Source organism: Fundulus heteroclitus, chromosome 22 (assembly GCF_011125445.2).
Source record: "Fundulus heteroclitus isolate FHET01 chromosome 22, MU-UCD_Fhet_4.1, whole genome shotgun sequence".
Lineage (NCBI taxonomy): Eukaryota > Metazoa > Chordata > Actinopteri > Cyprinodontiformes > Fundulidae > Fundulus > Fundulus heteroclitus.
Window position 1 is genome coordinate 7,435,871 of NC_046382.1, and position 27,535 is coordinate 7,463,405.

The 27,535-nt window shown below is 43.2% G+C and overlaps 2 protein-coding genes across 2 annotated transcripts; one reads left to right on the forward strand and one right to left on the reverse strand.

The window, feature by feature from the left end:
- Positions 1–647: 647 nt before the first annotated feature.
- On the forward strand, positions 648–16,647 carry tm9sf3 (transmembrane 9 superfamily member 3). Its single transcript, XM_012853041.3, has 15 exons — positions 648–740; positions 3,619–3,814; positions 3,904–4,026; positions 6,279–6,439; positions 8,252–8,329; positions 8,510–8,641; positions 8,754–8,920; positions 9,029–9,123; positions 9,202–9,332; positions 11,319–11,458; positions 11,937–12,005; positions 12,079–12,225; positions 12,303–12,386; positions 12,493–12,569; positions 15,291–16,647. Exons 1-15 carry the CDS (start codon positions 648–650, stop codon positions 15,356–15,358), a joined length of 1,761 nt encoding a protein of 586 aa, XP_012708495.1. The 3' UTR covers positions 15,359–16,647.
- A 78-nt stretch (positions 16,648–16,725) lies between these two features.
- prdx3 (peroxiredoxin 3) lies at positions 16,726–27,191 on the reverse strand. The gene is made up of 7 exons (XM_012853043.3): positions 27,058–27,191; positions 25,669–25,780; positions 23,375–23,516; positions 21,244–21,379; positions 21,058–21,161; positions 19,600–19,765; positions 16,726–16,873 (listed from the first exon to the last, which is right to left on the reverse strand). Exons 1-7 carry the CDS (start codon positions 27,091–27,093, stop codon positions 16,823–16,825), a joined length of 747 nt encoding a protein of 248 aa, XP_012708497.2. The 5' UTR covers positions 27,094–27,191; the 3' UTR covers positions 16,726–16,822.
- Between the last annotated feature and the right edge of the window lie 344 nt (positions 27,192–27,535).

Below are 27,535 nucleotides of genomic sequence, written 5' to 3' on the forward strand. Positions count from 1 at the left end.
TGTAAATGCTTTTCCACGACACTTTATTTCAAATAATCTGCAGTTATATTGACCCACAATAAATCTTTGTCTTAATCATTCTGCAGAAGAGTAAACATTGATGTGTATTTTAATGAAACTACAGCTTTTGGGAAATGGGGAAGCCCAAATATCCCACGCTACGATAGGTCTTCCAGGTGGGTTAGGATAATTAACTGTCTTTGTAATCCTGGAGGTTCTTCGAGCCTGATGCGAAACTCATAAAAAGTTTTGTTCAGACTTCTTCGGAGCTCCTAAAAACCTTGTTCCGCCACGCGTGGGTCCTAAAAACCTTGTTCCGCCACGCGTGGGTCGGGTCAGGTCGGGAATCGAACCCTCGCTCCCTCCCAGGCGAAGCTCTCGGTCTTGGCAGTCGGGATGACGTGGCCGAAGCCAGCCGAAGATGCGCCGACAGAGTTCCGTCAGTCACCGCTCGAGCCACCGCTCTCCACGCTGACTGGAGGGCGGCGGCCACGTGACCCGCCTCGGCCAATCCGGCGAGGGCACGGTGAGAGCGTGCAGCGAGCATCCCTGAAAACTGCCTCTGTCACACAACCAGGAAGAAGGTGGGATATTAGCCCAGCGAAGCTAACAACCCCAGTCTTTCTGCACACTTTCACCAAAAAACAATGGGCTCTCCCCGGTGGAAGGTGGCAGTGGCGGCTTTCCTCGCAGTAGTGGGCTCCTTACTACCCGTGGACGCGGATGAGCACGAGCACACGGTAAGACTGCGTTTAAACGAGGCCGACAGAGAGAGAGAGAGAGAGAGAGGGGAGCGTTAAAAAATAATGGACGTTTATGCTGTGGTGTGAGCTGCTAGCAACAGAGGCTAGCTGCGGTGCAGGGGACGGGATCTGAGACGTGACAGGGTCGAGGACCCGGCCTGTTTAGCGGTAATAAACCTCCCCCGGTGCTCGGTGTGTTATTAGACCGCCAAGCATCCAGTTAGCCGGCTAACGTGCGAACCATTCATCGGCCCAACGGCTCATGCTAACTGCTAGCCTGCCGCCGTTCGTGGGGCTACAGTGGAAGACGGGTTGTGGGAAGCTAACATTGGTTAGCTAAGCAAATTAAAACTACTTTTATCCCCGAGGCAGGTCTAAAAAAAAAGGCAAAGAAGCTAAGCTGAGACGCCGGTGAAAGGTCGGGGCCTGCTGGTATGTGTTGTGCCGCAGGTTTAGCTGGAGTCAGACGCTATCTAGCTGCTGATTGATCTCCCTAAAACAACGTCCCCCAAGGCACCAAAGCAGTTGGGTGAGTTGACGGAGGCGGCGTGGAAGCTCTCTTCCTTTGGATGTAGGCTGGCACGGCGTACCAGAGTCTCACAGGTGTCCCTTATGCAGCGATAACTGCTACATTTTCATTAGTTTGCATCTTGAATTTGAATACGGCGGCCCTCTGCTTATAAGATCGGTCCAGCGCTTACGGTGTGGCTGCTTTACGCCAGGGCAGGCAGGGGCCGATGTATCACATTCCCCCTCCTGTGTGATAACATCGGTCAAAATATCGCGATATGTGGAGTGTTTTCGTGAGTGTGTGTGCTTTAAAACTGTGTTTTAAGGCACACACAGAAAAATGAACATTTCTCCTTGGGTTTGTTGGTAAAAACTTTCAGGAGTGGACGTGTGAGAGTGATGAAACACAGAGGATGTGCGAATATTAGAGAGCTTACAGTAAAACCTGTAAAGTTTAGTGATAAATACACAGACTGGCGGATGTTTTATTACTCTTGTTTTCGGATTAAAAATCGCACCTTTTTTAAAACTTTGGCCGATCCTGCGACTTATATTCAGATGCCACGTATACTCTGAAAAATACGGTAGTTAGAAAAAGTTAATTGAGTTATAGTTGTCCCGTTTTAAAGCACCAGTTTGTTGTTGTAGAGTAAAATATTTTCAAAATCAGAGGTAATCAGGAAGTAGGGCTGGACGATAAAGGGGGAAAAAAGCATATCGATAAAAGAGAACTCGTACTGGATCGATATCGATAATTATCAACAAATTCAAACATATATTTTAAGTCCAGCCCTGACCATTTTAGGCTGTTGCTTAGTGACCTATTTTTAAATACAGAACACACAGTCACTGATTTCGAACTTAACTTTTTATTCTACCAACGTTTCTACCAAAACTACAATTGAAAAAAAGGAAAGAAAAAACACGTGCTCTTTGAAGGGGGCGGAGCATTCCAGCGTATCATGTAATATTAACCTACATGATAGGCTGGAATGCAAAAGGAAGGAAAACTTTTATTCTATTGAACTTTTTATTTACTTTTTTTTCTATCAGATACGTCTATTGATCGATATATATCGCTATTGAATCATTGTCCAGCCCTGTCAGAAAGTGGGCATTCTTTTCTTTTAATGAAACCTTAATAAATCCTAAAATTCAGCTGTACATCATTCCCGGTTTTGGTAGGAATATAGGCCATAAAAGGGCTAATTAAGATGTGTTAACATTTTGTTTAATATAAACCATTAGCTAAAGCAATAGCTAAGAGACTATTTGGTTGAAGACGGGAAGATTTATTCTCGTCTTCAGGTAAATTAGACAAAACCTGAGCCATAAGCTCTGGCAGCATTGCTGATGGGAATTGACAAAGAATGTTAAATCAATGTTATTCTGGGTGTGTTTATTTTACATCTTCACTGGAAACCCTGAACTCTGACTCACAACATCAAATAAAAACTATCACGATAATAAGCCTTTGATATCAGTTGATATGGATAATTACTGAGTTGTTTTCTTTACCTACTTTAAACAAAGACGGGGGTTGGGGGGGCACATATTTAAACTATAACCCTGGCCCTATTTAAATGTAACCTTTAATCTTTAAAAACAGGTCAGCCTTACTGCCAACCTTGCTTAGTTTGGCCATGAGGGCTTGAGAGTCTAAATGCTTCCCTCTGCCTACATCCCCCAGAATTCCACGTGGTTCTGGATCGTAGTTCAGTGGAATTATTAAACATTTTACGTTTATTGATCAGATGTCTATCACTATATATACTGATTTATTGCCCATATGTAGTCATTAGTAACAAAGCAGTTCTGCTTCTGGTAAAATAACTAAACGTGTTGTTTACAGTTCTTATAATTTTATGCGTGACTTTTATCATTTTTATACGGTTTAGGTTAAAACCCTCCCACACAAATTTTAGTATTAGTGTTAAAGAGCCTTTCCTGTAGAGTATAAGCTCTTCGTAGAGTAACATCAGCGTAACGAGGTGATGTGAACGGGTTAATTAGCCGGGCCGATCAGTTCTGGCGCTACTTTAGTTTGTTTTTATTAAACCATGAAGATTTCTACACAGCTATACTTCCCTGTAATGATAAGCAAAATCTAACAGGCTTGTTTCAGCCAGCTGACTGGCAGTGCAGAGCAGCAGGTGGAGGAGTCTGGCGTCTCAGTGGGAGGACTGATGTAGGAACTTTAAACCGCGGGCCTTACGGCTCTGTAAACGTCACTTCCTGCTGATTTATTGTCGACGTGAATCTGGACCTGAAGCCCGGAGCGACTCGGTGAATTCAGGAATGAAACCCGACGCACTTGAAGAACAGGTCGGGCGGCGCTGAATAAACCTTTGTTTCCCCTGCGCAGTACACAGATAAGGAGGAGGTGGTTCTGTGGATGAACACGGTGGGGCCCTACCACAACCGGCAGGAGACCTACAAGTATTTCTCTCTGCCCTTCTGCGCGGGCAACAAGAAGACCATCAGCCATTACCACGAGACCCTCGGCGAGGCCCTGCAGGGAGTGGAGCTGGAGTTCAGCGGCCTGGACATCAAGTTCAAAGGTACAAACCAGCCGTCGCTGTCGTCTCCCGCTGATAACCGGGTGGCTGCTGGGCGTCTGGTTAAAAACGTGCTTCTTATTTCTCCGCAGATGAAGTCATGCAGACGACGTACTGTGAAATTGATTTGGACAAACCCAAACAGGACGCCTTTGTTTACGCCATAAAGAATCACTACTGGTATCAGATGTACATAGACGACCTGCCCATCTGGGGTAAGTCAGGCCGCCTCCTTCCTCCTCCCACCTCCTCCTCTTCATCATGACGTAGAAACCACCACATGGTGGAGCGCTTGTTTTGCTGACATCACCTACGTACCGCAGACGACCGACCTGCACGGCCGTGCTGTGTGCTAGCTGCTTACCGCTCTGTGCCGTCGCTACACTTTAATGTAAAATGAGTTTAAGGATGCAAACGATTGTGGTTTGTGGAGTTAGGACACTTCCTCGGCCTGTTCCTCTTCAGGCTGGAGCTGCTGTGCTGGTGAAGGTTATCAGTTATCCAGGTCACGGTCATGCCAAAATAGTTAAAAAAAAAAAAAACAACTGGACTTCTTTCCGAAGTTTGAAGACGTTTCGCTTCCTATCCAGGAAGCTTTCTCAATTCAAAACATCAGGAGTAGTGTGCAGTTCCAAGCTTTATATTATTACCCAACAAAGGCCTGTACTGCATGTTATCTAAGCCATTACAGGCCCTTTTGGGCAATAATATAAAGCCTGGAGCTCCACACTACTCCTGATGTTTTGAATTGAGAAAGCTTTCTGTATGGGAAGCGAAACGTCTTCAAACTTCGGGGAAAAAACAGTCCAGTAGTTTTTTTTTGTAAGTTTTTTTTGGGAAAGCTGTGGTACCGCTGCTGTTTCTCAGCCTCCAGCTGATGGGTGGAGCTCTGCTGTTTACTCTAGCGCAGCGTGAGCGTTTACACACGACCGGTCACATCCGTGATGGGTAGGTCCTTGGAGGTTTATTGGGTTCCTGCTTACGTCGCCTCCACGTTATTCTCACCAGGTTCTGTTTCAGATGCAGGAAAGTTACGCTGGTGCAATAAAAGTGACTTTGCTCTGCTAAGATCTCCAGACGGTTTTATTGAGTCATTCACTGTGCAGCCGTCCCTCCTTGGGAGCAAGCGTGAATCTTTAGGAGGTCAATAATTGACTTTACTTCTCTGTGACCTTGTTGGCTTGGAGGAAATGCTCACTGGTGTTATAAATGTAGTCGTATGAAACTGAAGGGAAGCTGCGTCCTCAGGTTATTATGTGAAAGAACACCGACATGGTTCTATATGTGGAGGATCTTCCCTTTTCCTTTCAACGTCTCTGTGACCGGAAGCAAAGTTGTATTCATTACGCTGCAGCAACCTGCATTTAGACTGTAAAAAACTATTATTATAACGGGTATTTATAAAAGGCTTTCAGATATCAGGGAACAAAATAAACACACTGCAAATAGGGAACTAAAAGTAGGTAAAATCCTCTTGAAATTAGTGTATTTTTCAGCTGGTAAATCAGACTATTTGCCAATGGAATAAGATTTTTACACTTAAATTGAGAACAACTCATCTCCATAATCCTATTTCAAGTGCAGGATGTCTAATTATCTTATTTTAGGGGTAGAAATTCTAATTCCATTGGCAAATAGTCTTATTTAGCTGCTCATATCAAGGAAAAATATACATATTTTAAGAAAATTTTACTTATTTTTAGTTCCCTTTTTGCAGTGCAAAGCAGTAATAGGTGAAATATTAAATATACACGTGGCTTTTATCAATCTTCTATCAGATGAATACATTATTCTACAGAGGAAACACGCGGGGCTGCCGCCAATTACGTCTAGGGACCTAAACGACAAAATTAAGAAACGACTAATCTTTAGTGTTTACTGTAAACCACAAAAAGAACACCAAATGTTTGTAGGAGCTGCATGGCGGTGCGGTTAATGCACTGCAAAAAGGGAACTAAAAGTAAGTGCAATTTTCTTGAAATTAGTACATTTTTCCTTGATTTGAACAGCTAAATAAGACTATTTGCCAATGGAATAAGTATTTTTACCCCTAAATTAAGATAATTAGCTAAACTGCACTTGAAATAAGATGATGGAGATTAATTGTTTTTATTTTAAGTGCAAAAATCTTATTCCATTGGCAAATAGTCTTATTTATGTGCTCAAATCAAAGAAAAATATACTAATTTCAAGAAAATTGCACTCACTTTTAGTTCCCCTTTTGCAGTTAATGATCAAACTGAGGCCGGCTCGGTTAACTATCTGCGTCAGTGGATAGTTTAGTGAGAAAGTGACTTTAAGTGTTGATGTCTGTGGGTTATTAGTCGACGTTGATCGTTTACACCAGTCGTGGTTGGAGTAATAACCCGCAGCGCATCACGCTCCCCGCCCGTCAGCGCCGTGTTGCCGTAGGTTACCCACGTTGGCGAGCCTCCGGTCCGTAACGCCGCTTGTGCTCTCCTTCCAGGCATCGTCGGTGAGGCGGACGAAAACGGAGAGGAGCACTACCTGTGGACGTACAAGAAGCTGGAGATCGGCTACAACGGCAACAGGATAGTGGACGTGAATCTGACCAGCGAGGGCAAAGTCAAGCTCATGCCCAACACCAGGATCGCCATGTCGTACTCGGTGAGTGGCCGCTGCTCCTCCTCCCGCCGCCGTGGTGCAAATATTAGCTCTCCGTCTTCAGATCAGGAAACCAAACAGGCTTATTTGTCCTGGGACGTGGTCGGCTGAACCGTGTTTCCTACATTTCTATGCACTTCATAATCATCAGGAACCTGAGCTGGCTTTGGAGATTAGGCTTAAAGTCTGCTGGTTATGAACAAATGTAGCATAAATATGGTATGTTTTTCACTAATTCACTAATGTACAATTAAAGAAAATGTTTATACACTACAGTTGATTTTTATTTATTCATGTTTTTTTTGTAGGTTATTTTTTGATTAAAAACTAAGAGTAAAGTCTCCTACAGGAGTGTTTTAAACTAGTGCTGAAAGATAATTCAATAACAATATCAATCTATAGACTTATATCTATGATAGAAAAAGTCAGTAAAAAGTTCAATAGAATAACAGTTTTCCTTTTTGCATTCTAGCCATGTAGATTAATATTACACACTGCAAAAACTGATCTAAAAATAACTAAAATGTTATTAAAGTTAGTGTATTTATCCTTGATTTTAGCAGGTAAATAAGTTTATCTGCCAATGGAACGAGTATTTTGACCCCTAAAATAAGATAATTAGATTTCCTGCACTTGAAATAAGATGATTGAAATGAATTGATCTTATTTTAAGTCCAAAAAATCTTATTCCATTGGCAAATCACCTCATTTACCTGCTCAAATCAAGGACAAATACACTAATTTTAAGAAAATTTTACTTATTTCTAGTTCTGTTTTTGCAGTGCAGTCATTACATCCTCCCAACCAATCACAACGCAGACCCAAGAACCAAGCCCCGCCCCCTTCAAAGAGCTCAGAGAGCATGTGTTCTTTTTTGAAAAACTTGTACGTTTAGTAAAAAGTTGTTGAATAAAACATTGAGTTTGAATTCAGTGTTTGTGTTCTTTATCTAAAAATAGGTCGCTAAGCAACAGTATAAAATGACCAGGGCTGCACTTAAAATATGTTTTCAATTTGTGTTGATGGTTATCTAACAATATGCTTTCTATTTTATCTATATGCTTTATTTCTCCATCGTCCAGCACTAGTTTAAACTCTGTTAGTCCGTGTGTGTTTAAGTACGCGGAGTCGGCCTGGAAGGAGCGTCCCATTTCTCCCGGGGGCTTTATTTTAGGGCTTGGCGATATGGATTAAAAAATAAATCTCCGATTTTATCATACCAAATCCGATTAATCAATTTTTTTCCTCCTTTTTGTTTCATAAAAAAGAAATTAAAGAAATTATTTTAAAACCTTGCTTTTATATCAAGCATTTCGTCAGGGAGTTGACCTGAATTCAAAGTGCAACTAAAAACAAGCCGTAAAACAAGATGGCAGCCGTGCCATTATAAACAATGAAAATATAACAAAACATTTGCTGCTAGTGGTTTTACACATTGAGCTAAGAACAGGCTTCACTGCACTTGTGAACTTCAAACTAAGTAAAAAAAAAAAGGTAAATAAGTAAATGAAGTACCTCGCATTATGGTAAAAAAGTCTCCACTTAACAATATTTTGACAATACATTTGCTTAAACATATATTCAGCATCACATGCTGTTCTCTTCATGGAAACCCAATGAGTGTATTGGCAAAATAAAATCCAGATTTTCCAAAAATGAAATCTTAAAGAATTGTAAATTCGAATTAATCGATTAAATCGATTTATCGGCCAGCCCTACTTTATTTATAAACCTCTATCTGATTAACTGAGGGGGGGGGGTTAACCCTGGGAAATGGGACCCAGCCACCTGACCTGCCTGTTTGTCTCCATCCAGGTGAAATGGAAGAAGTCGGATGTAAAGTTCGAGGACCGCTTTGACAAGTACCTGGACCCGTCCTTCTTCCAGCACAGGGTGAGTGAAGCGTTGTTTCCAGCTGTTCTTAGCGTTTGGATGGTGGAGCAGATGTGGATCCAGATGTTGTTCAGGAAGCCTGTGAGGCGACGGCAGCTCCCTTTGACTTTAACCGAGAAGCTCCTGAAATGAAAAGGAGGCGGTGCTGTTTTAAGCTTCTCTCTCTGCGTCTGCTTGCAGATCCACTGGTTCTCCATCTTTAACTCCTTCATGATGGTCATCTTCCTGGTGGGCCTGGTCTCCATGATCCTGATGAGGACCCTGAGGAAGGATTACGCCCGCTACAGCAAAGAGGAGGAAATGGACGACATGGTGAGCCTCCGTCCGTCCCGTCGTTCTCAGATCCTGTGGGTTCCCCCCCCCCCCCCCCCCCCCCCCCCCCCCCCCCCCCCCGCAGCGTAACCCGCCTCTGCTCTGCTTCCAGGACCGAGATCTGGGGGACGAATACGGCTGGAAGCAGGTCCACGGAGACGTGTTCAGGCCTTCCAGCCACCCGCTCATCTTCTCCTCGCTCATCGGCTCCGGCTGCCAGATCTTCTCCGTCTCCTTCATCGTCATCATCGTGGCCATGGTGGAGGATCTGTACACGGAGTGAGTGGTCCGCTGCGACGGGTCTGGACTCTGGCTGAGGACAACCGTGTGGTTTCTCTGGTGTCTCTGTGCGTGTTGCTGAACTCTGAGGCTCTCTGTGGTCTGCAGGAGGGGCTCCATGCTGAGCACGGCCATCTTCGTTTATGCTGCCACCTCCCCCGTCAACGGCTACTTTGGGGGGAGCCTGTACGCAAAGCAAGGAGGTATTTATTTGTCGGCTCGTCAGGTTGTATAAAAAACTCTGAGTTTTGTCTGATTGGGAGTTTGTCTGGACGCTGCAGGCAGAAGGTGGATTAAGCAGATGTTCATCGGCGCCTTTCTGATCCCAGCCATGGTGTGCGGCACGGCGTTCTTCATCAACTTCATCGCCATCTACTACCACGCCTCCAGGGCCATCCCCTTTGGGACCATGGTGAGGTTTCGCTCTCGTGTTGCAACCCCCCCACAGGAATGTGGGTCTGCGGCGCCGAGAGCCGGAGAACATCAGCAGCAATGAAGCGGCTGTAGACGGGTGGTGCTGCTCTGTAAAGGCCCATTCATACCCTACGTTTGGCCTGCACGTCCGTATTTCTGTCCGTACGTTCTATCCGTTGAGTCCTTCATACCTCCGTCCGTTGAGGTGCGCAATAACCAATATTCCCTCTAGGTGGCAGTGCTGAGCGCCAATGATTCGTCACTTATCAAACACGGCGACGGTCCAAGACGTGATTTTGTTGTATTTGCTCCATAAGTAAACTTTTTGTTTGTCCCTGTGCCCCGGACACGAGACATCATATGTGTGGGTAGTTGCGGACAAGCTCCGCAAGTTGTTCCTCGAATCCCGCCATTGTTTAAAGCCCAGAATTATAACCTTCTTCGTGATTTTGTCTCGGCCCGCTTCGCCGGCAGATATTCTGTTAAGTGATAACAACTGTTTGCAGGCCGGGTTCTGTTCTCTGGGTCAGACGGGTTCTCCTAAAGTCATTCACACCACTTCCTGAGTGCAGTCTGCATGTTCTCCTCGTGTAGGGGGGGCTTTAGGTTGCTCTCTGGTGGCCGGGCGCTCTGTCCTGGGTGCGTTATGCCGGGCGTACTCTGAGCTGGATCTGAAAACATTGAACAAACTGTACGATGTTTTCAGTTGTTCTCAGATTCAGCTCAAACTGTACGATGAAGCCTCAGGGTTTAAAGGTTCCCAGCTCTCCATCTGTTCTCACTGTACGACCCGACGCTCTGATGATCTGACCGCTCACACTGTACGTCTAAAAACCACATAGGACTGGTAGAGAGATGGCGCTACTTGGACTCGTCTATCCGGAAGCTAAACGTCAACAGTAGAAGAAGAAAAAGACTGAAGTGTCAATGTTTACTGTTAAATATGAGGCTCACTTGAACAAAACGCTGACTTGGCAATTCTACGAGTTGCTCCTCCGTAGTTTGACTCCATGTCACACGTACCGCCGCCATGCTTCTCTCCACTCCTGTTTTCATCAGAGAAGAAGAAGAATTCCCTTGTTTGCACATGCTCAGTGAGCGAGGTTGGGGGAAATCGGCTAGTAGCTCTGCTTCAACAGCAGGAGGCGCTACTGAATTCCCCACAATGAATTTCAAACATGTTTGATTTTCATCAAACCGTACGATTCCTGATCAGGAGGTGGTGATGAGAGGCTGATCACCCCTCGTTACCCCCTGGATGCTACACGATACAGGACGCACCATGAAGCTGAAACTTGGCCTGATCTAAAAAATTCTCACACTACAGAAGAATCGGCCCCAAAAGGGCCAATAATCGTACATTGTATGTCCGGCTTTAGCTTAATGTGTTTGATGTTGAGGTTATTCCTAAAATCTGATGTTAACCTGCGTCCACAAATGGTACAGTGTACGCCTGACTTTAGTCTACATGATCAGATTAATTTATTTCTGCAGAGAAAAAAGTTGATTTGTTTGTCTTCAGTCGTGTTTGTGGCACAGTAGAAAAAAACTGGACCCGACCCTTAATCATTGACCGCCCTAGAGGTCTGGTGGTACCTGGTTGTGTAGGGAGTGTGATGCAGTCCAGGAGCCCATCTATTGAAAATATATTAAAAATAATAATTTAACATTAATCCTGTGGCACACAGGAAGCCAGCGGCGTGACACAACGGTTTGGGTCGTCCCTGGCTGCAGGTGGCTCTGCTGCTTATTTATGCCCTTTGCTCTAATATGTGTCAATTGATCTGGAATTACCGCTCTATTAAACCTTAAAGGCACTAAAGTGGAAATAACTGAGATTTTAAACTGCATTTATTTGCCAAAGTGTTGATCATATGTGCTCAGCTCGGTTCACCTGTTGATCATCATACGCCGCAGCGCGTTTATCACCAACCAGCCGCTGTCAGCAGGATCGCCTCTCAGCCCGACTGTCTCTGCTCTCCAGGTGGCCGTCTGCTGTATCTGCTTCTTCGTCATCCTGCCTCTGAACCTGGTGGGAACCATCTTGGGAAGGAATCTGTCGGGTCAGCCCAACTTCCCCTGCCGAGTGAACGCCGTGCCGCGGCCGATCCCCGAGAAGAAATGGTGGGTGTGGAGCGCCGCCTGCAGGCAGCAGAGCCTCTTTCCCAGTCCAGCTGGAGCCGCTGAGCTTAATAACTATTATTTATACTCGTTAAACCTCATTTTCTCATCCTTAACCAGAAGCTATAATGCATTTGATTCAGATTTCTGCAACACAGGGAAGGAAGATGATGCATGGCTGCAGAAAAAAGTTTATTTAAAAAAGTGTCGACTCAGCGAAACTGCAGTCAAATCAGGGCCACACTTCTGTTTTTTTGTTGCAGAAATGTAATAATAAATGTATCTTGATACTTGAATGTGTTGATCTGCTACATAAAATCCCAGCAGATGTGCAGTTTGTGGAAAACTTGCTGAATTTGTCACATTTAAGCAGGAAGTGCTGCGCTTTACATCAGCCTGGATTCAGCTGATGTAGTTTCTGAGATTTTTATATATTTTTTTAAAACGTCACCCTGACGCGTCTCCCCCTGTCGTGTCTCAGGTTCATGGAGCCGGCCGTCATCGTGTGCCTGGGAGGAATCCTGCCCTTCGGCTCCATCTTCATAGAAATGTAAGTGTTTCCCCTGACGGAGCGGCGGCGCTCCCAACAGAACCGGCGCCGCTCAGACCTCTCCTCTCCTCAGGTACTTCATCTTCACGTCGTTCTGGGCCTACAAGATCTACTACGTGTACGGCTTCATGATGCTGGTCCTGGTCATCCTCTGCATCGTCACCGTGTGCGTCACCATCGTGTGCACGTACTTCCTGCTCAACGCCGAGGACTACAGATGGTGAGCCACGCCCCCACCGCTCACTCAGGACCATTCGCATGTTTATCTGCTGACGTTGTCTGGTTTCCCCCCCGCAGGCAGTGGACGAGCTTCCTGTCTGCTGCGTCTACGGCCGTCTACGTTTACATGTACTCCTTTTACTACTACTTCTTCAAAACTAAGTAAGTTGTGGTCGCTGCAGTGGCAGGAGGGTGGAGTAGGACTTAAAAAACGGAGGTGCAGACACACATGTGGTCCTCCCTGAGATGTTTTCTCCGTGTTTTCCAGGATGTACGGCTTATTTCAAACCTCCTTCTACTTCGGCTACATGGCCGTGTTCAGCACCGCTCTGGGAATCATGTGTGGTGAGTTTTATTATTATTTAAACGCTAAAACGTCTAAAAGTAACTTGGCTGTTCAGGTTTCTTGACTTTAATTATCAGTTAATGTGGTTTATAGTTAATTTGAGGAACCTTTTTAAAGTAATAAAGGTTTTAAATGGCCTCACAGCTTTAGTCTGTTAACACTAAGTCACATATTTCAGATTATTTCTGTTGATTAAGGCTCAAAGTCGATGAAAACCCAAAATCCAGGTTCTCAGAAAATGAAATTACCGTATTTTCCGGACTATAAGTCGCTTTGGAGTACAAGTCGCATTTTTGGGGGAAATTTATTTGATAATATTCAACATCAAGAACAGACATGTCATCTTGAAAGGCAATTTTGAATAAAAATAGAACGGAGGCAACAACAGGCTGAATAATTGTACGGTTAGCTTACGCTACATGACACAACTGAGAACGTGCCTGGTATGTTAACATAACATATTAAAAGCTATTCAGATAACTATAGCATAAATAACATGCGAAGAAGTTAACCAAAGCGCCCGTGTCACTCCAAATAACTAAAATCCAGTGAAATCTTCATCCTCGGTGTCACTTTCAAGTAACTCCGTTAACTCCGGAGGAAGAAGCTGCGGCACTTCCGCTTCTACGTCGCTTACGTCTGATTCAACACAGGCCTAGAGCGCCCTCTAGCGGTTTGGTGTGAAAATAACAGGTGTAATGATATACTGGTAAAAATGTGTAATAATTTCACACATAAGTCGCTCCACAGTATAAGTCACATCCCCGGCCAAACTATGAAAAAAAAAACTGCGACTTATAGTCCGGGAAATACGGTAGATCAAAAAGTTTGAATCTTTGGTGCTGAAATGCATAAATTACTGCATCAGTGCTGCGTGGCATGGAGGAGATCAGCCTGTGGTTCTGCTGAGGTGTTCAGGAAGCCCAGCTGGTTCTGGTAGCAGCCTTCAGCTCTTCTGGGCCGTTGGTTCTGGTGTCTCTTGTCGTCCTGTTGACAATACTCCATGGATTCTCTACGGGGTTCTGGTCAGTTCTGGTCAGTCCGGTTTGCCGCCTCATCAAGCTGATTCATGGCCGTTAAAGCACGTGGCGCTGTGGGCCGGTACCGAGTTCTGCTGGGAAAGCCTGTGAGCAGAAAGAAGCACGATGGGTTCTGAAATGACCCGGCAGACAGCGGTCCTGGATGTGGACCTGAACCTGTTTGGACTCTGAGCTCTTCCCCAGATTCTGGGTTCTGCATTTCAAACAGAAAGGAGAAACTAACTTTCATTTAGAAATAGAAACATAGACCTCTGAGCAGGAGTCCGGTACTTTGTCTCAGAATATGTCTGGTTCTGATGCTCAGGGTGCAGCCTGTGACCCGGATGGGTCAGTCTGAGGTGGTTCCTGAAGCCCAGAGCGGTGAACCTCTGGCATCGGATGCCCTCAACAATCTGCTGAGGCGTTTATCCATGTTGCTTAAGTTTTTCCTTCCACTAAACTTTCCATTAATACACAATGAGCAACTTTCTGAATATTAGGGCTGCACAATTAATCACATCTGCAATATAATCACAATTTAAAAACACAATTTCCAAACTGTAACAATTAATGGATCGGATGGTTTAGGTGTCGGTAAAATGTTTAAAGTGGGTTTAGCTCCACATGGAAGGAAGAGAGCTGCTGCAGTGAGATAATCTGATTTTAATTTTTTTTAGAGTTTATATAATCAATAGTATTTTACCAGAAACTTTCAGGAATCTCATTATAGCATTAAGTACCGGTCAAACTTTTTAATACATAGACTTGTTTGTTTGTTGCACTTTATGTTCAACGAGGATTAATTATTCTGTTTAATAATATTCTGATTAATAAAAAGTTAAATTTCTTGCTTGCAAACATTTATCTACATGCCATTTGTGTTGCCTGTGGTCATAATGCAGAGAAAAGTCTAAATTAAATCAATTAGAGTTGAAATATATCACAGTTTAGATTTTTGTCAGAATTGTGCTGCCTGTTATGTAGAATCGTACTTCCTGTTCTGTAAAATGCTAATTAAGGGATTTCATCAACTATAAGCCTTAATAAAACTTAACAGGGATAAAAGCTTGAACCATATTACTGTTTTAACAAATATATTCACTTCTTGAGTTGAGAAACTGAAAGAAACGATGATTTGGAGGATATCTGAGATGGACCTGTATAAAATAAAGCTTTTAAATGTATTAGTTTATTTTGCACAAACCTTTATTTGCTCTGATCATCACGTAGTAAAAAAAAGGATGATTTATTTATTAGCTCAGGTAGACTCCCTGCAGTCAGCCGCTTAAACAGCGTTACCTTAACGAGAGGTGGAGAGTTTCTCCATCAACGCTGGAGGTTTGCAATTGGAAATATTTCTTTATTGTGATCAAGGCAACAAAACAAAAAACAGCAGCCTTTCAGCCAGCTGACCAGCAGTGTGCAGCAATGAGGGCTTTTAGCCTACGCTCCAATCAGAGCAGAGCCTAAAACCGTTCTGCTGCACTTTAATGGAACCTGAACATTTTCTACTCAGACCTACTCCGCACAACCCCCATTTGAAATGATTAACCACTGTGCCGCGGTCAGAGAGCTGTCAGACATTTATTTCTCTGCAGAGAAGCGGACTTTGTTGATTTTGAACACGTTTGTGCTGTAAAGTAGTTAAACGTAAAGTCTGAGCCACCGTGCCGTACTGACGTGACCCGGTGCGTTTTCCAGGTGCCGTCGGCTACATGGGGACAAGTGCCTTCGTCAGGAAGATCTACACGAACGTGAAAATCGACTAAGAGGCGCGGCCGCTCCCCGGGAGCCGCAGGATTCACCGACGCGTTGTGAAAGACGGCCGGCACAAAGTCATTCTCTATTACTTTCCCTCCTTCTCGCAGAGATTGTGGGAATCTCACTTTGTACAAAAAAAGTTTGTTTTTCTTCCATTTTTTTTTTTTTTTTTTTTTTCTGAATGAATAACAACGTGACTTTAAGAGGGGAAAACTGTGGAGGAGATTAAAGTGCAGGTTTTCTTTCTAATCAGTTGCTTTTTGCAGAGAGGGGGGGGGGCGGGGTGAATGTTTAAGGCCGACCCGGTGCCACCGGAGGCGCGTGGACGGCGTGGCGTAGCTCTCTTCAGTGAAGAGGCCGGAGCGTTCAGGAAGCCTTGGTTCTGTTGCTTGGTTCTGGGTTCGACGCCGTGTTCTGACTCCTTCTTCTTCTTCTCTTTTTGTATTCCTGGAAGCTAAACCGTTGCTCCACCGTACCGTAGTCCACTCTCTCTCTCTCTGCTCTGGCTGATGAAGGTCAACGCAGACCCGCCGTCGGGTCGCTGAGCAGAGAGACTGAGCCGCAGGACGAACCCATTTCTTCTTCTGTTGTTTTTTTTTTTTTTTAAATGGCTGTTTGACGTGATCCGTTTCCAGGTCGAGTCTTGTTTTTCTAAATGTTTGGGTTGAATGAAGTCTGCGTGTAAAGATAATATATGGACGGGGTGGCGTGTATATAACCTGAATAATGTACCTTTAGATGTAGATCCCAGATGTATTTTCGTTGTACAGTTTTACTACAGGGTGTGTTTTCTTTATTTTTTAAATGAATCCTTTCCATTGATCTCTTTAGTTCGGTGCTTTGGTGGGTGGGGGGGGGGTGCTGTTACAGCTTGCCTCAGATCGCATGAAGTTTTCATTCACCATCCCCTTCATACAGTTCTTTTTCAGCCTGACCTTTTTTTAAAACAAAAAGCCACGTTTTTGCTTCACTTTTTCTTTAAAAATAGGGGATTTAGTTTTATTTAAAAGCTTTAAAGAGGCTCCACGTCTGCAGACATACTGTACAAAGTAAAGTTTCTGTCCACCTAAAAACTAGATGTTCCCATGGCCACGCTGTGCTGCAGAGTGTTTCGGATCTGTGTAAATACAGTATGTACCCTACTTGTATGAAAAAGTTTCTTTTTTTTTTTTTTCTAATCTCCAGTCGTCTCCCACTCTGGTTGATTTCGGCACTTCATGTTGTGAACCAATGTCAGACATTTTGAACCTGCATATTAACTTGCTGTAAAAAAAAAAAATAAACATGTTTATGTACACGGGTTCTTCACCGAGGGTTTTATTCTTTCTGCAGGTGAGTCGGTACCAGACGGGTCCGAATGAGTCAAAGACCAGCAGCTGGTTAATGAGCAGATTTATTGGGGAACTAAACGGGTCACAGAACCTTTTCTTCTTCTTGGCTAACCCGGCCGCAGACGACCGCGGCGGGAACTGTTAGTTGACTTTTTCAAAGTACTCCTTGGATCCTTCGGGGGTTGGTTTGATCTGCAAGGGAAGGAAACCAGAATTAGACCACATGGTGGCGCTCTCACTGGATCTTATGATAGATCTGAGGTGTTCTTGGGGAGACTTTAATCTGTATTTAACCCAATTTGTTCTGATCCCTTTAAATAAAACCTGTGCAACCGGTTGCCTCTAGAAGCCAGATCATTGGTCGACATTCTGGGTGTAATTACACCCTGAACACCGCCTGCACAGAGAAACACGGTGGTGGCAGCAGACTGGAGGCTAATAAAGACTGTGACGCTAAACATGCAGCTAAGAATGGCCTAGTCAAAGCCTGACCTAAATCTGAGCAGAGCTGGTGGAAACGGCTCATGATGGTCCTCTGAGGAGCTGATGCACGCCACAGTTTAGATCATACTGTTCTCATTTCGCCCAGCACAGAGGGTGCTGGTTGTGGTTAAACTTTAGCAAGGAACTACAGCTGCAGTCTGCTGCTCGGGTGAGACTCTGGTGTTTAGAACCTTAAGTGGACATGCAATGTTTCCACTGCTCCAAGATACCGTTGACAGAGTGAGCTGAGCAGGTCAGCAGGGTCTGAAACGTGTTAGCTACAGCACACATGCACCAAGGCAAGGCAAATTTATTTATATAGCACAATTCAGTACAAAGACAATGCAAAGTGCTTTACATGATTAAAATATAGAAAAATAACAGAATAAAAGCAAGTACGAATAAAATGTAGTTAGAAAAAATAACAAAAAAGTGGTGATTCAGTTAACTAGAACAGTTGAAGGCAATCTTAAACAAATGTGTTTTTAATCTTGATTTAAAGGAACTCAGGCTTTCAGCACCTTTACAATTTTCTGGAAGTTTGTTCCAGATAAGTGGAGCATAGGAACTAAATGCTGCTTCTCCGTGTTTAGTTCTGGTTTTAGGTATGCAAAGCAGGCTGGAGCCAGAAGACCTTAATGGTCTGGAGGGTTGATACGCTGATAACAAGTCTGTGATGTATTTAGATGCTAAGCCATTCAGGGATTTATAGACAGAAGTATTTTAAAGTCTATTCTCTGAGATATAGGGAGCCAGTGTAAGGACTTTAGAACCGGGGTGATGTTCTCTACTTTCTTAGACTCAGGTACGAGCTTCACGTTTTAATACTTTTACGTTAGGGTTGTTAAAAATTATATTTTAACAATGGTCCATTCTGCTGCCAGCCGAGGAGTTTAAGCATCTTGGGGGACACACAGACCAGCGCTGCTTTGGTGAAGAAAGAGCTGAGCCCAAAAAGCAAAGCTCTCCATTTGCCGGTCCGGTTACGACTCCTACCTACAGCCGCGAGGTCTGGATCAGAACCAAAACAACGAGAACCTGGAACCAAGCGGCTGAAATGAGCTTCCTCCAGTAGCCGGGCTCAGCCTCAGAGACTGGGGGGAGGAGCTTAAAGCAGAGCTGCTGCTTCTCTGCATCAAAAGGTGCCAGTCAGGTGGTTTGGGTCATGTGACCAGGATGTCCCTCTGGGAGGAGACCCAGAACTCACTCCAGGGACCACATACACCCCGTTTGACCTGGGAACACACTGCAAAGAGGGAATTTTAGGTAAGTAAGATTTTCTTGAAATTAGTGTATTCGTCCTTGATTTGAGCAGGTAAATAAGATCATCTGCCAATGGAATGAGTATTTTGACCCCTAACGTAAGATAATTAGATATATTGCACTTGAAATAAGATGGTAGAGATGAGTTAATCCTATTTTAAGTGCAAAAATCTCATTCCATTGGCAGATAAACTTATTTACATGTTCAAATCAAGGACAAATACACTCATTTCAAGAGCATTTTACTTATTTTTAGCTAAATTTTTGCAGTGCACCTTTGGGTCTCAGAATGAGCCGGAGGACGTTGCTGTGGAGAGTCTGGGTTTCTCTGCTGGAGCTGTCGCCCCCGGCCTGATCTCAGATCAGCAGTAAATAAATGATGGCTGTATAGTTGTCCACGTGCAAAATAAATAAACTAAGTAGTAAAAATCTCTCTTTTATACTCAATGCACCAGTGGATGTGAGATTTTCTGCTCTGCTACAATATGAAGACGATGTGATAAGTGACACCAATCTTATTCCATTGGCAGATCTTATTTAGCTGCTCAGATCAAGGACAAATAGACTAATTTCTAGAAAACTTAACTTACTTTTAGCTCCTTTTTGCAGTGAAGTTCTCAACTAAATGTCCACACTGCAAAAACGGATCTAAAAATAGGTAAAATGTTGTTAAAGTTAGTGTACTTATCCTTGATTTGGGCAGGTAAATAAGACTATCTGCCAATGGAGTGAGTATTTTTACCCCTAAAATAAGATAATTAGATATACTGCACTTGAAATAAGATGATTGAGATGAATTGTTTCTATTTTAAGTGCAAAAATCTTATTCCATTGGCAGATCATCTTATTTACCTGCTCAAATCAAGGACAAACACACCGATTTTAAGAACATTTTACTTATTTCTAGTTCCATTTTTGCAGTGCACATGAGCAGATATACGTTCATAATCATTTATTAAAACCTTCCCAGCATGCATGTGTAACATGGAGCAGCCGTCAGCCTCCTCCATGGAGGCCGTGCTGCAGTCAGAGCCAAACGTAACCTCCGCCTCAGTAAGCAGCTTAGTCTGCGGCGGTTCAGGAACGTCTTCATCCGGCAGGCGGGATTAAACCCCTCCCGCCCCGGGTGGAGCCGGGACCTGGCCGCTCTGCTCGGGGGGGGGGGAACTCACCGTGGGAGACTTGGGGGTCCAGCTGGCCGGGCAGACCTCTCCGTGCGTCTCCACGAACTGGAAGGCCTTGACCAGACGCAGCGTCTCCTCCACGCTGCGGCCCACCGGCAGGTCGTTGACGCTCATGTGCTTCACCACGCCGTTGGGGTCGATGATGAACAGGCCCCTGAAGGACGAGGCGGCTCAACGTTAGCGGCTCGCCTAAAGCGCTCACACCCATCCACCTTCTTTCACGCTTCAACCACATGCTGCGATGTAGGCGTGGCGTGATGGGGGAGAGTTGGCCTACACTGAAAAAACGGATCTAAAAATAGGTAAAATGTTCTTAAAGTTAATGTATCTGTCCTTGATTTGAGCAGGTACATAAAATTATTTGCCAATAGAGTGAGTATTTTGACCCCTAAAATAAGGTAATTAGACATCCTGCACTTGAAATAAGCTGATGGAGATGAGTTGTTCCTATTTTAAGTGCAAAAATCTTATTCCACTTGCAAATAGTCTGATTTACCTGGTCAAATCAAGGAAAAATACCCTAATTTAAAAGGAAGATTTTCTTATTTAAAGTTCCATTTCTGCAGTGTAGTGGTTAGAGCAGCGCGCTTGCACTCAGAGAAGGATGCAAGTACCCGGTTTGATCCACAGTGCCTGCACTCTGGGTCCCTGAGCAAGACCCTTAACCCCAGATTGCTCCCCAAGGGTGATGGGTTAAAAGCAGAGAACAAATTTTGTTGGAATATATGTTTCAATGACAATAAAGATGATATTACTATTATTTATTACGTGGCAGAACCGCTGCAGAACTACAGCTGCAGGTGTTTAGGGGGCAGATGTCAGTTTTGCACATCTAGCCTAACGTCTGCTCAGCTCTACTCTGTGTCGCGGCCTTCCATGTTCCAAAAAAACAAAATTCCAACATAGGCTGTGGGTGGTAACAGGTGGTTTGATTTGCACGCACTTCTTACTTCATTGGTTTGTAAAAATATGGGATTTATTTCTTGAAAAAATATAGACAAAATAATGACTAAAGAATGTCTTACAACTTTGTTGAAAACGAAAAATAATCTAAATTTGCCGTTTGAAGTTCTAAAAGTGGTCAAAAAAATCATTTACAAAACCTCCCGTCCACACCAGACATTTACCAAACGATAGATCTGCACCAAGCACCCGGTGTGTTCTTAATTACTCAAATTAATGGGAGGGTCTAACAATTAACAACGTAATCTAAACATTTTCAAATCTAAAAATTAATTACAAATTTTGGTTCTAAACTAACTTAAATATATTCCAACTACCCAAAAGGAGAAAACTAAATTGTTAGAAAATACAATCCAAAAAAATATATCATAAATGGCCACAACACTGAGTGGGTTTATGATATAAAAACAGGTCAACGGGTATGAAAGCTTTTGCTGCATCCCTATAAAGTCAGGACGAGTCAAGGTTTTATCTGCAGCCCACCTGAGTGCGATGCCCGGGCTCTCCAGAAGCACGCCGTAGTCTCTGGAGATCTGCTTGCTGAGGTCCGACAGCAGCGGGATGTGGATGTTCCCCAAACCTCCGGCCTGGCGGATCAACATCGACACCGTTAGCTCACACGCGTCCCTGCTGCTGCAGGGCCAGCTCTACCTGCGCTCCGCACCGCACCTTCCGGGGCGTGTTGATCCAGGCCAGGTGGGTGAAGTGAGAGTCCACAGACACGCCCACCACCTCGCAGTTGACGTCGTGGAACTCCTTGGCCTTGTCGCTGAACGAGATGATCTCCGTCGGGCACACGAACGTGCTGCAGGACAGCAAGCGGGGGGAAGACAGAGTGAAAACCTCACAGAGAACCTGCTTCTGGATCCTGGTTCTGTTGGAGCACAGCTGGGTCCAGATTCAACCCTCTCTAAGTTGATTTCAGGTGAAGATGAAGGCCCCTCCTCATTATTTCATCTACTTTGTGCAACAGACCAGAATCTCAAATAATCTGCCAATGGAATGAGTGTTTTTACCCCTAAAATAAGATAATTAGATATCCTGCACTTAAAATAGGAACAAATCGTCTCCATCATCTTATTTGAAGTGCAAAAATCTTATTCCATTTGCAGATAATCTTCATTAGCTGCTCAAATCACAGACAAATACACTAATTTCAAGAGAATTATGCTAATTTTAAGTTTGGTTTTTCCAGTGCGCCTAATCTGTGACCATTAAACCTTTCTCCAGGAGCCATGTGGATGAAAACCCGTCTGCCTTTATGGTTCTGCCTCTGCCGATGGGAAACTAGCTACACTGTGAAAGCAGCGCTGGTTCTGCCTGCACACGTCAGCCTTGAATTATTTTTTCCTTCCAGCTGAGGCTGTGAAGGTTGAAATCTGGGCACAGTCATGCACTGCAAAAAGGGAACTAGAAGTAAGTAAAATATTCTTAAAATGTTTATATTTTTCCTTGATTTGAGCAGCTAAATAAGACTATTTGCCAATGGAATGATAATTTCTACCCCTAAGATAAGATAATTAGACACCCTGCACTTGAAATAAGATGATGGAGATGAATTGTTCTTATTTTAAGTGCACAAAATCTTATTCTATTGGCAAATAGTCTGATTTATCAGCTCAAATCAATGAAAAATACACTATTTCCAAGAGGATTTTACCTACTTTTAGTTCCCTTTTTGTAGTGTGGACAACGATAGAAGAACCGGGTTTTAGGAAGGAAGTTACTGAACCGGCTCTGACTTCAACCCCACTGAAAACGAGTGAACGACCGCTAAAAGAACCAGAACCAGGAAAACAACCAGTTTAACAAACTATTTCTGCTGAGCGGAGCACTGAACCATTCACCCTAAACGACACCAGGAGCTTACTGAGGGTCACAACCTAAACGTGGGTTAGCATCAGATCAGACTAAATATTAGCGGGGGTCCATGTGAGCCTGTATGAATACTTCTGAACCGGTTTGGATCAGAGAAAACCCAAGTATTTTTCTGACTATAAGTCACAGGTGCGACTTGTATATCAGTTTTAAATGTTAAATCGTATCGCCCAGCCCTGGTTTTAACTGTTATTCGTTGATATTTATCAGCATTTCACTGACGGTTTTACAGGCGGGGCGTGGTGCACCGCTCCCAACGAACCCTGGAGCCACATCTCATGTTGGCTAAACGTCCGCCAGAGAAAGATCGCCCCAGAAAGAAACAATCCCATCAAATCCCGACTTTCCATCTCCTCTGGTAAATCCACCCGCCTACTGCTCTGAATACTAAACCACATCTATGACTGCAGTTACCAAGACTGTGCCGCCAAAACAAAGGAAAAACAGGAAGACAACGGACCAATCAAAGTTTCTACCCTCCCACATACCGTCTGCAGAGAAAAATCAACAATACAGTTCAACTTCCGGAGCCGGATCCGCTTTTAAAAGTCTGTCAGTTCCCAGAAGAACCCGTCTTTAATGTATATAATTACGTATATAACACTTATGTATATAAGTCACTGTAAATGTACATAAGACATCCTCTGCCTTATTTCTATTTTGTATTTTTATTCTTATTTTTCTTATCTACTTCTTTTTTTTTTGATCCACTGAATAAACGAGGACACACAGTATATATATTTGATGCACCTTGTCCTACTTTTGACACCTTCTTCTGATTATTGATGACTGAGTGTGAATTTCTCCAATGTGAGATCAATAAAGCCTATCTTATCTTATCTTTAAAAGCTCTGAATGACTGAGCGACTGCAAACCTGTAAATGTCTCCATCTTAAATCCTCCTTTTCCCACCAATACTCACAAGTCCAGCGGGTAGAAGAACAGAACGAGGTATTTCCCCTTGAAGTCGGCCAGCCTCAAGTCCTTGAACTCCCCGTTGTGGACAGCTGTGGCCTTAAAGTCAGGGGCCGGCTGGGTGACAGCGGGGGCCCATCTGGAGGTGCCTGATAAACACAAGTCAGACGCTTCTTAGTCATTTATCAGCCAACGCTGCAGATGAGGCCAACAGCCCTCCTGGTTCTGCCTCTCCTGTGGAGCAGAACCAGGAGAACACGCTGGTTTAGACCAGCAATCAGCGACCATTTTATTAAAAATAAAGTGTTTTTCTCTAATTAATAAAATTAATTCTCCTGGACACAAAAATAAAACATATCTTACAGTTCTTGCTATAAACCACTTTGCTTTTTATTAAATTAAAACAATCAGAATTAATGTTGTGTCTGTTTTTAGGTTTTAGAAGACGATAAGCCTCATTAGTCTGCTACATGAAACCTATTGAGTCTATTTATACAAAAACTAAAACCATAAGGAAATCCTACTAAAAAAATTTACAGTTTGCAGCTAAATTACATAAAGCGATCAACAATCTATTTCTGCTCAGCTTCATGCTGCAGATTTGATATAATGTTGGGCAGCTTCTATTTCTAGAACAGTCTTCCCTAAATGACACAAAAATGGAAACTTTGGTTCCTTTTTGAACGATTTACATAAAGCATAAAACACGATGTGAGAAAAGAGCCACCATCTTCTCCCTGAAGCCCTGCAGGGACAAATAAGTTCAGCTAAAAGCAATCCGCTGCCCTCTGCCCTCACTGGAGGACGTTGCCAGGTCTCTACAGGGATAAGAAAATCCTGTCTGACCTTTGACCCCCAGCTCAGAGACTCTGATCTTCTGTGCTCTGGTTTAGGATTTTTAAAAAGCAGGACAAACTAAAGCCGGCTTCTAAACTATCTGCAACTATCTGCCAATAGTGGAAATGACGGATTAACGCCGTTTATGGACTCACGCCCCTGCATATATTGTAAGTATTTATCACTTTTACAGGTACTTTAAGCACAAGTTAACCTGCTACTGTCCAGAATTCTGTACAATGATGACTTTGACTGAAATTAGGCCAGGAAGGACAAGGTCAGAACAAGCCGATATCTGAGTTGAAGCTGCGTCGGCGCTGAGCTCTGAAGCCTTCTTTGTGGGTTTCCTGCGTATTTGGATTATTGAGACCAGCAGAGTGACTTTCTCTGGTTTCCTGACATCCCAGCCTTGCAGTCTGACCTCTGGCTGAACTCACCAGGACGTCCACTACTCTCTGGTTTTAATCTGCAGCGACCTTATAACCTTTCCCAGATTGACGGTCAGCACCAATTGCTTCCTTACCCTCTCTCCAGATGTCTTTCCACCTTAAGAGTTAGGGCCAGATGATAATTCAATAATATATTTCAAATCAATGCAATGGGAAGAAAAAAAAAAGGGCCAATAAAAATGACCTAACAGTTTTCCTTCATTTTACATTCTCATTACATCCTCCCAACCAATCACAACGCAGACCCAGGAACACTCCATCAAGCTCCGCCCCCTTCAAAAAAGTTTTGGTAAAAAAAAAAGTTTTGGTAAAAAGTTGGTTTAGCTTGAATTCAGTGTTTGTGTTCTTTATCTGAAAATAGGTCATCAAGAAACAGCATAAAATGACCAGGGCTGCACTTAAATGTTTTGAATTTATTGATAATTATCGATATCGATCCATATGATTTATATTTTAATCGATGTACTTTTTTCTATATCGTCCTGCCCTAGCAGAACCAGCTGGTCTTTCCACCTTGGTGTTGTGTTAAGATTGGCTTGAATGTTTAATTTTTGATCCTTTAGAAGCAACAATTGACAAAACGTTCCCAAACTTTATTCTCGCTCTTTAACAGACAACGACTTAGGAGAACGGGTTGTTCTGCACACCTGAGGTTAGATTTAGATCCTCTTAGAACCTGGTAATAATGTCCTGATCTAGAAGACAACATCAAACTGTATCTTGTTGTGTTCAGTATAATGTATAATGATGTGTTGGTTTAATGAGAAATAAGTTTTCTTTCCCTGTATTTTACACATCCTGCTACTGCCGTACAGGTGACGTATTTACCTGGATTTTAACATCAGTGACAGTTCGGCAGTCCCGTCATCCATCTTATGATGACTATAAACTTTAATACGGTGTTCAGGTTCACAAAACCTTCTGCTCAGTCTGTTTTTAAATGATCACCCTTTTCAGACAGTTGTAGAAAGAGTAACACTAATTTCTTGGACACTGATGGTGGTGTGATACATACCGGTGGAGAAAAATGATCTCTGACGGGCAGCAGCAGAAAGGACCCTGGCAGAGCCACCGGCTCCATGTTGACAAGCAGCTGCAGCTTTCAGCCCTCCAGCTGCAACCCGGACCTACAAAATAACCAATATTTAAAAATAACAATTAACTAGGAATGTTTTGTTTAGAAGAGCTGGAAAACAATCTGCCGCCACCTAATAATCTGTTTACAGGCAGGATCGCTTTACATGTTTAGTATTTTATTGTATTAAAGAGCATATAGCCACATTATATGCCTGTACCAAAAAGACCAGAATCCAGTTGATCATGATAAAATAAGGTTGTATACATCAAACGTCCATCCAGATAGTCTCTTGATAGTCTTTCTTGAGCTTAAATGGAACCCAGCAACTGCGCGATGAGCAGATATAAAAAATGTGGCGCCATCTACTGGCAGTATCACAGAACTATCAGAAAGTCAGATGGCGGCTAATATAACAAATCAGTATTAAATAATGGTGGACTGAGTCTGACCCTCTGAAACGCCTCGCAGTAAAGCGGTAGCTCGGCCTGATTGAAGACCAACGTTAATTATTAAATAAACCGATCTACAGCAACTCTAACAGCCTCATGTCAGAACATCCGTTGTTATTAGAAAAAAAAAAAAACTAGAAGTGCTATATTTTCTAACAAACTGACCAAAAACTAAGCGCAAAAAGGCAAAATAACAACTAATACGCCAGCAGGACGTGATAATCTTTCATAAAAACTTTGTACGCAACCAGAGTGAGCTACTGGCGTATAAATTTAAAAAAAAAAAAAAAGTCAAATAATGTGGCTATGCACCTTTACAGTGAGGATCAATCAGTGAGTCTAAGCTGTCATTTTGGTCCCAATTACAGGATTTATAACCACTTCTGCAATTTGCTTAAAAATTAACAATCTGTTAGCTAAAATTTTCAACTACTTAAACAAGAAAGAGCCTCTGATTTTATAAAGGTGCATTCATAAATCACAACACGGTTTTAGACCTTAAATTTGACCCTAAATGTTTATCTTCATTTGAAAACTCCTTTAATGATTGCCCAAATGAAGCCATACACCTGCTTGGAAAAATTAACCAACATGCACAATTATACCGCTGATAATTGCTGATAATTAAGCATCTAACTTTATAATCTTTAGTGTTGTTTCTTTAATGCATTTAATCGTTTGCATGGAGCGCCCGCGAACCACAGGTTTGCAACAGTGTCACATTTGGACATACGCAGGACAAGAAACGCGCTTCTCGACGAATAAAAGCACATTTATCTACATCTTCTGCTGACATCTGTGTATTCCTGCCTCCTGGGCTGTAAACTTTATAATAGATTAAAATAAAGCGGACAGAGAAATCAGGAGTTTTACTCACGGAGGTCCTGAGAAGTCTGTGAACGGTGGACGCCATGTTGGATTATGTCACGACAGGAGGGCGGATTTTAAAGGTCATTTATCCACGTGCTGGACTTAAACCTGTCATTTAGAGAGTAAAATAAAACGTAAAACGTATTTCTCTAATTATTATCTGTCAGCTTTCCAATTATACGGCGAAAAAGCATATAAAACGAAATAAATTATTCCCTAAGAATAAAAAGGTGCGTTTTTCTCAGTCATGTTGCCTTCAGGTGCTCAGTTAGACCACAGGCATAAAAGCTCTTACGTCAACGTTGACGCCATATTGTGAGTGGCGCGATGGTCAAAGTGAGCGAGGTAGCTGAGCGACTGTGTGGCCTGCTGTGGCGACACTGTCAGACATTAAACACAGCAACAGATGTAGTAAAGTAGAAGAAACAATTAGTGGTAGGTTGTGTCCTTTAAAAATTAGGCTCGCCTACTTCCAATCCTGCAAA

What these genes read in the sequence shown, in the direction of transcription:
- tm9sf3 (XM_012853041.3), top strand. Translation starts at nt 648, where the DNA reads ATGGGCTCTCCCCGGTGGAAGGTGGCAGTGGCGGCTTTCCTCGCAGTA. An exon ending in GGATCGCCATGTCGTACTCG is followed by an intron (nt 6,440 to 8,251) that starts GTGAGTGGCCGC and finishes GTCTCCATCCAG; the next exon opens with GTGAAATGGAAGAAGTCGGA. An exon ending in CGCTCTGGGAATCATGTGTG is followed by an intron (nt 12,570 to 15,290) that starts GTGAGTTTTATT and finishes TGCGTTTTCCAG; the next exon opens with GTGCCGTCGGCTACATGGGG.
- prdx3 (XM_012853043.3), bottom strand. Translation starts at nt 27,093, where the DNA reads ATGGCGTCCACCGTTCACAGACTTCTCAGGACCTCC. An exon ending in TTCTTCTACCCGCTGGACTT is followed by an intron (nt 21,380 to 23,374) that starts GTGAGTATTGGT and finishes GCTGTCCTGCAG; the next exon opens with CACGTTCGTGTGCCCGACGG. An exon ending in AGCCCGGGCATCGCACTCAG is followed by an intron (nt 19,766 to 21,057) that starts GTGGGCTGCAGA and finishes CTCGTCCTTCAG; the next exon opens with GGGCCTGTTCATCATCGACC.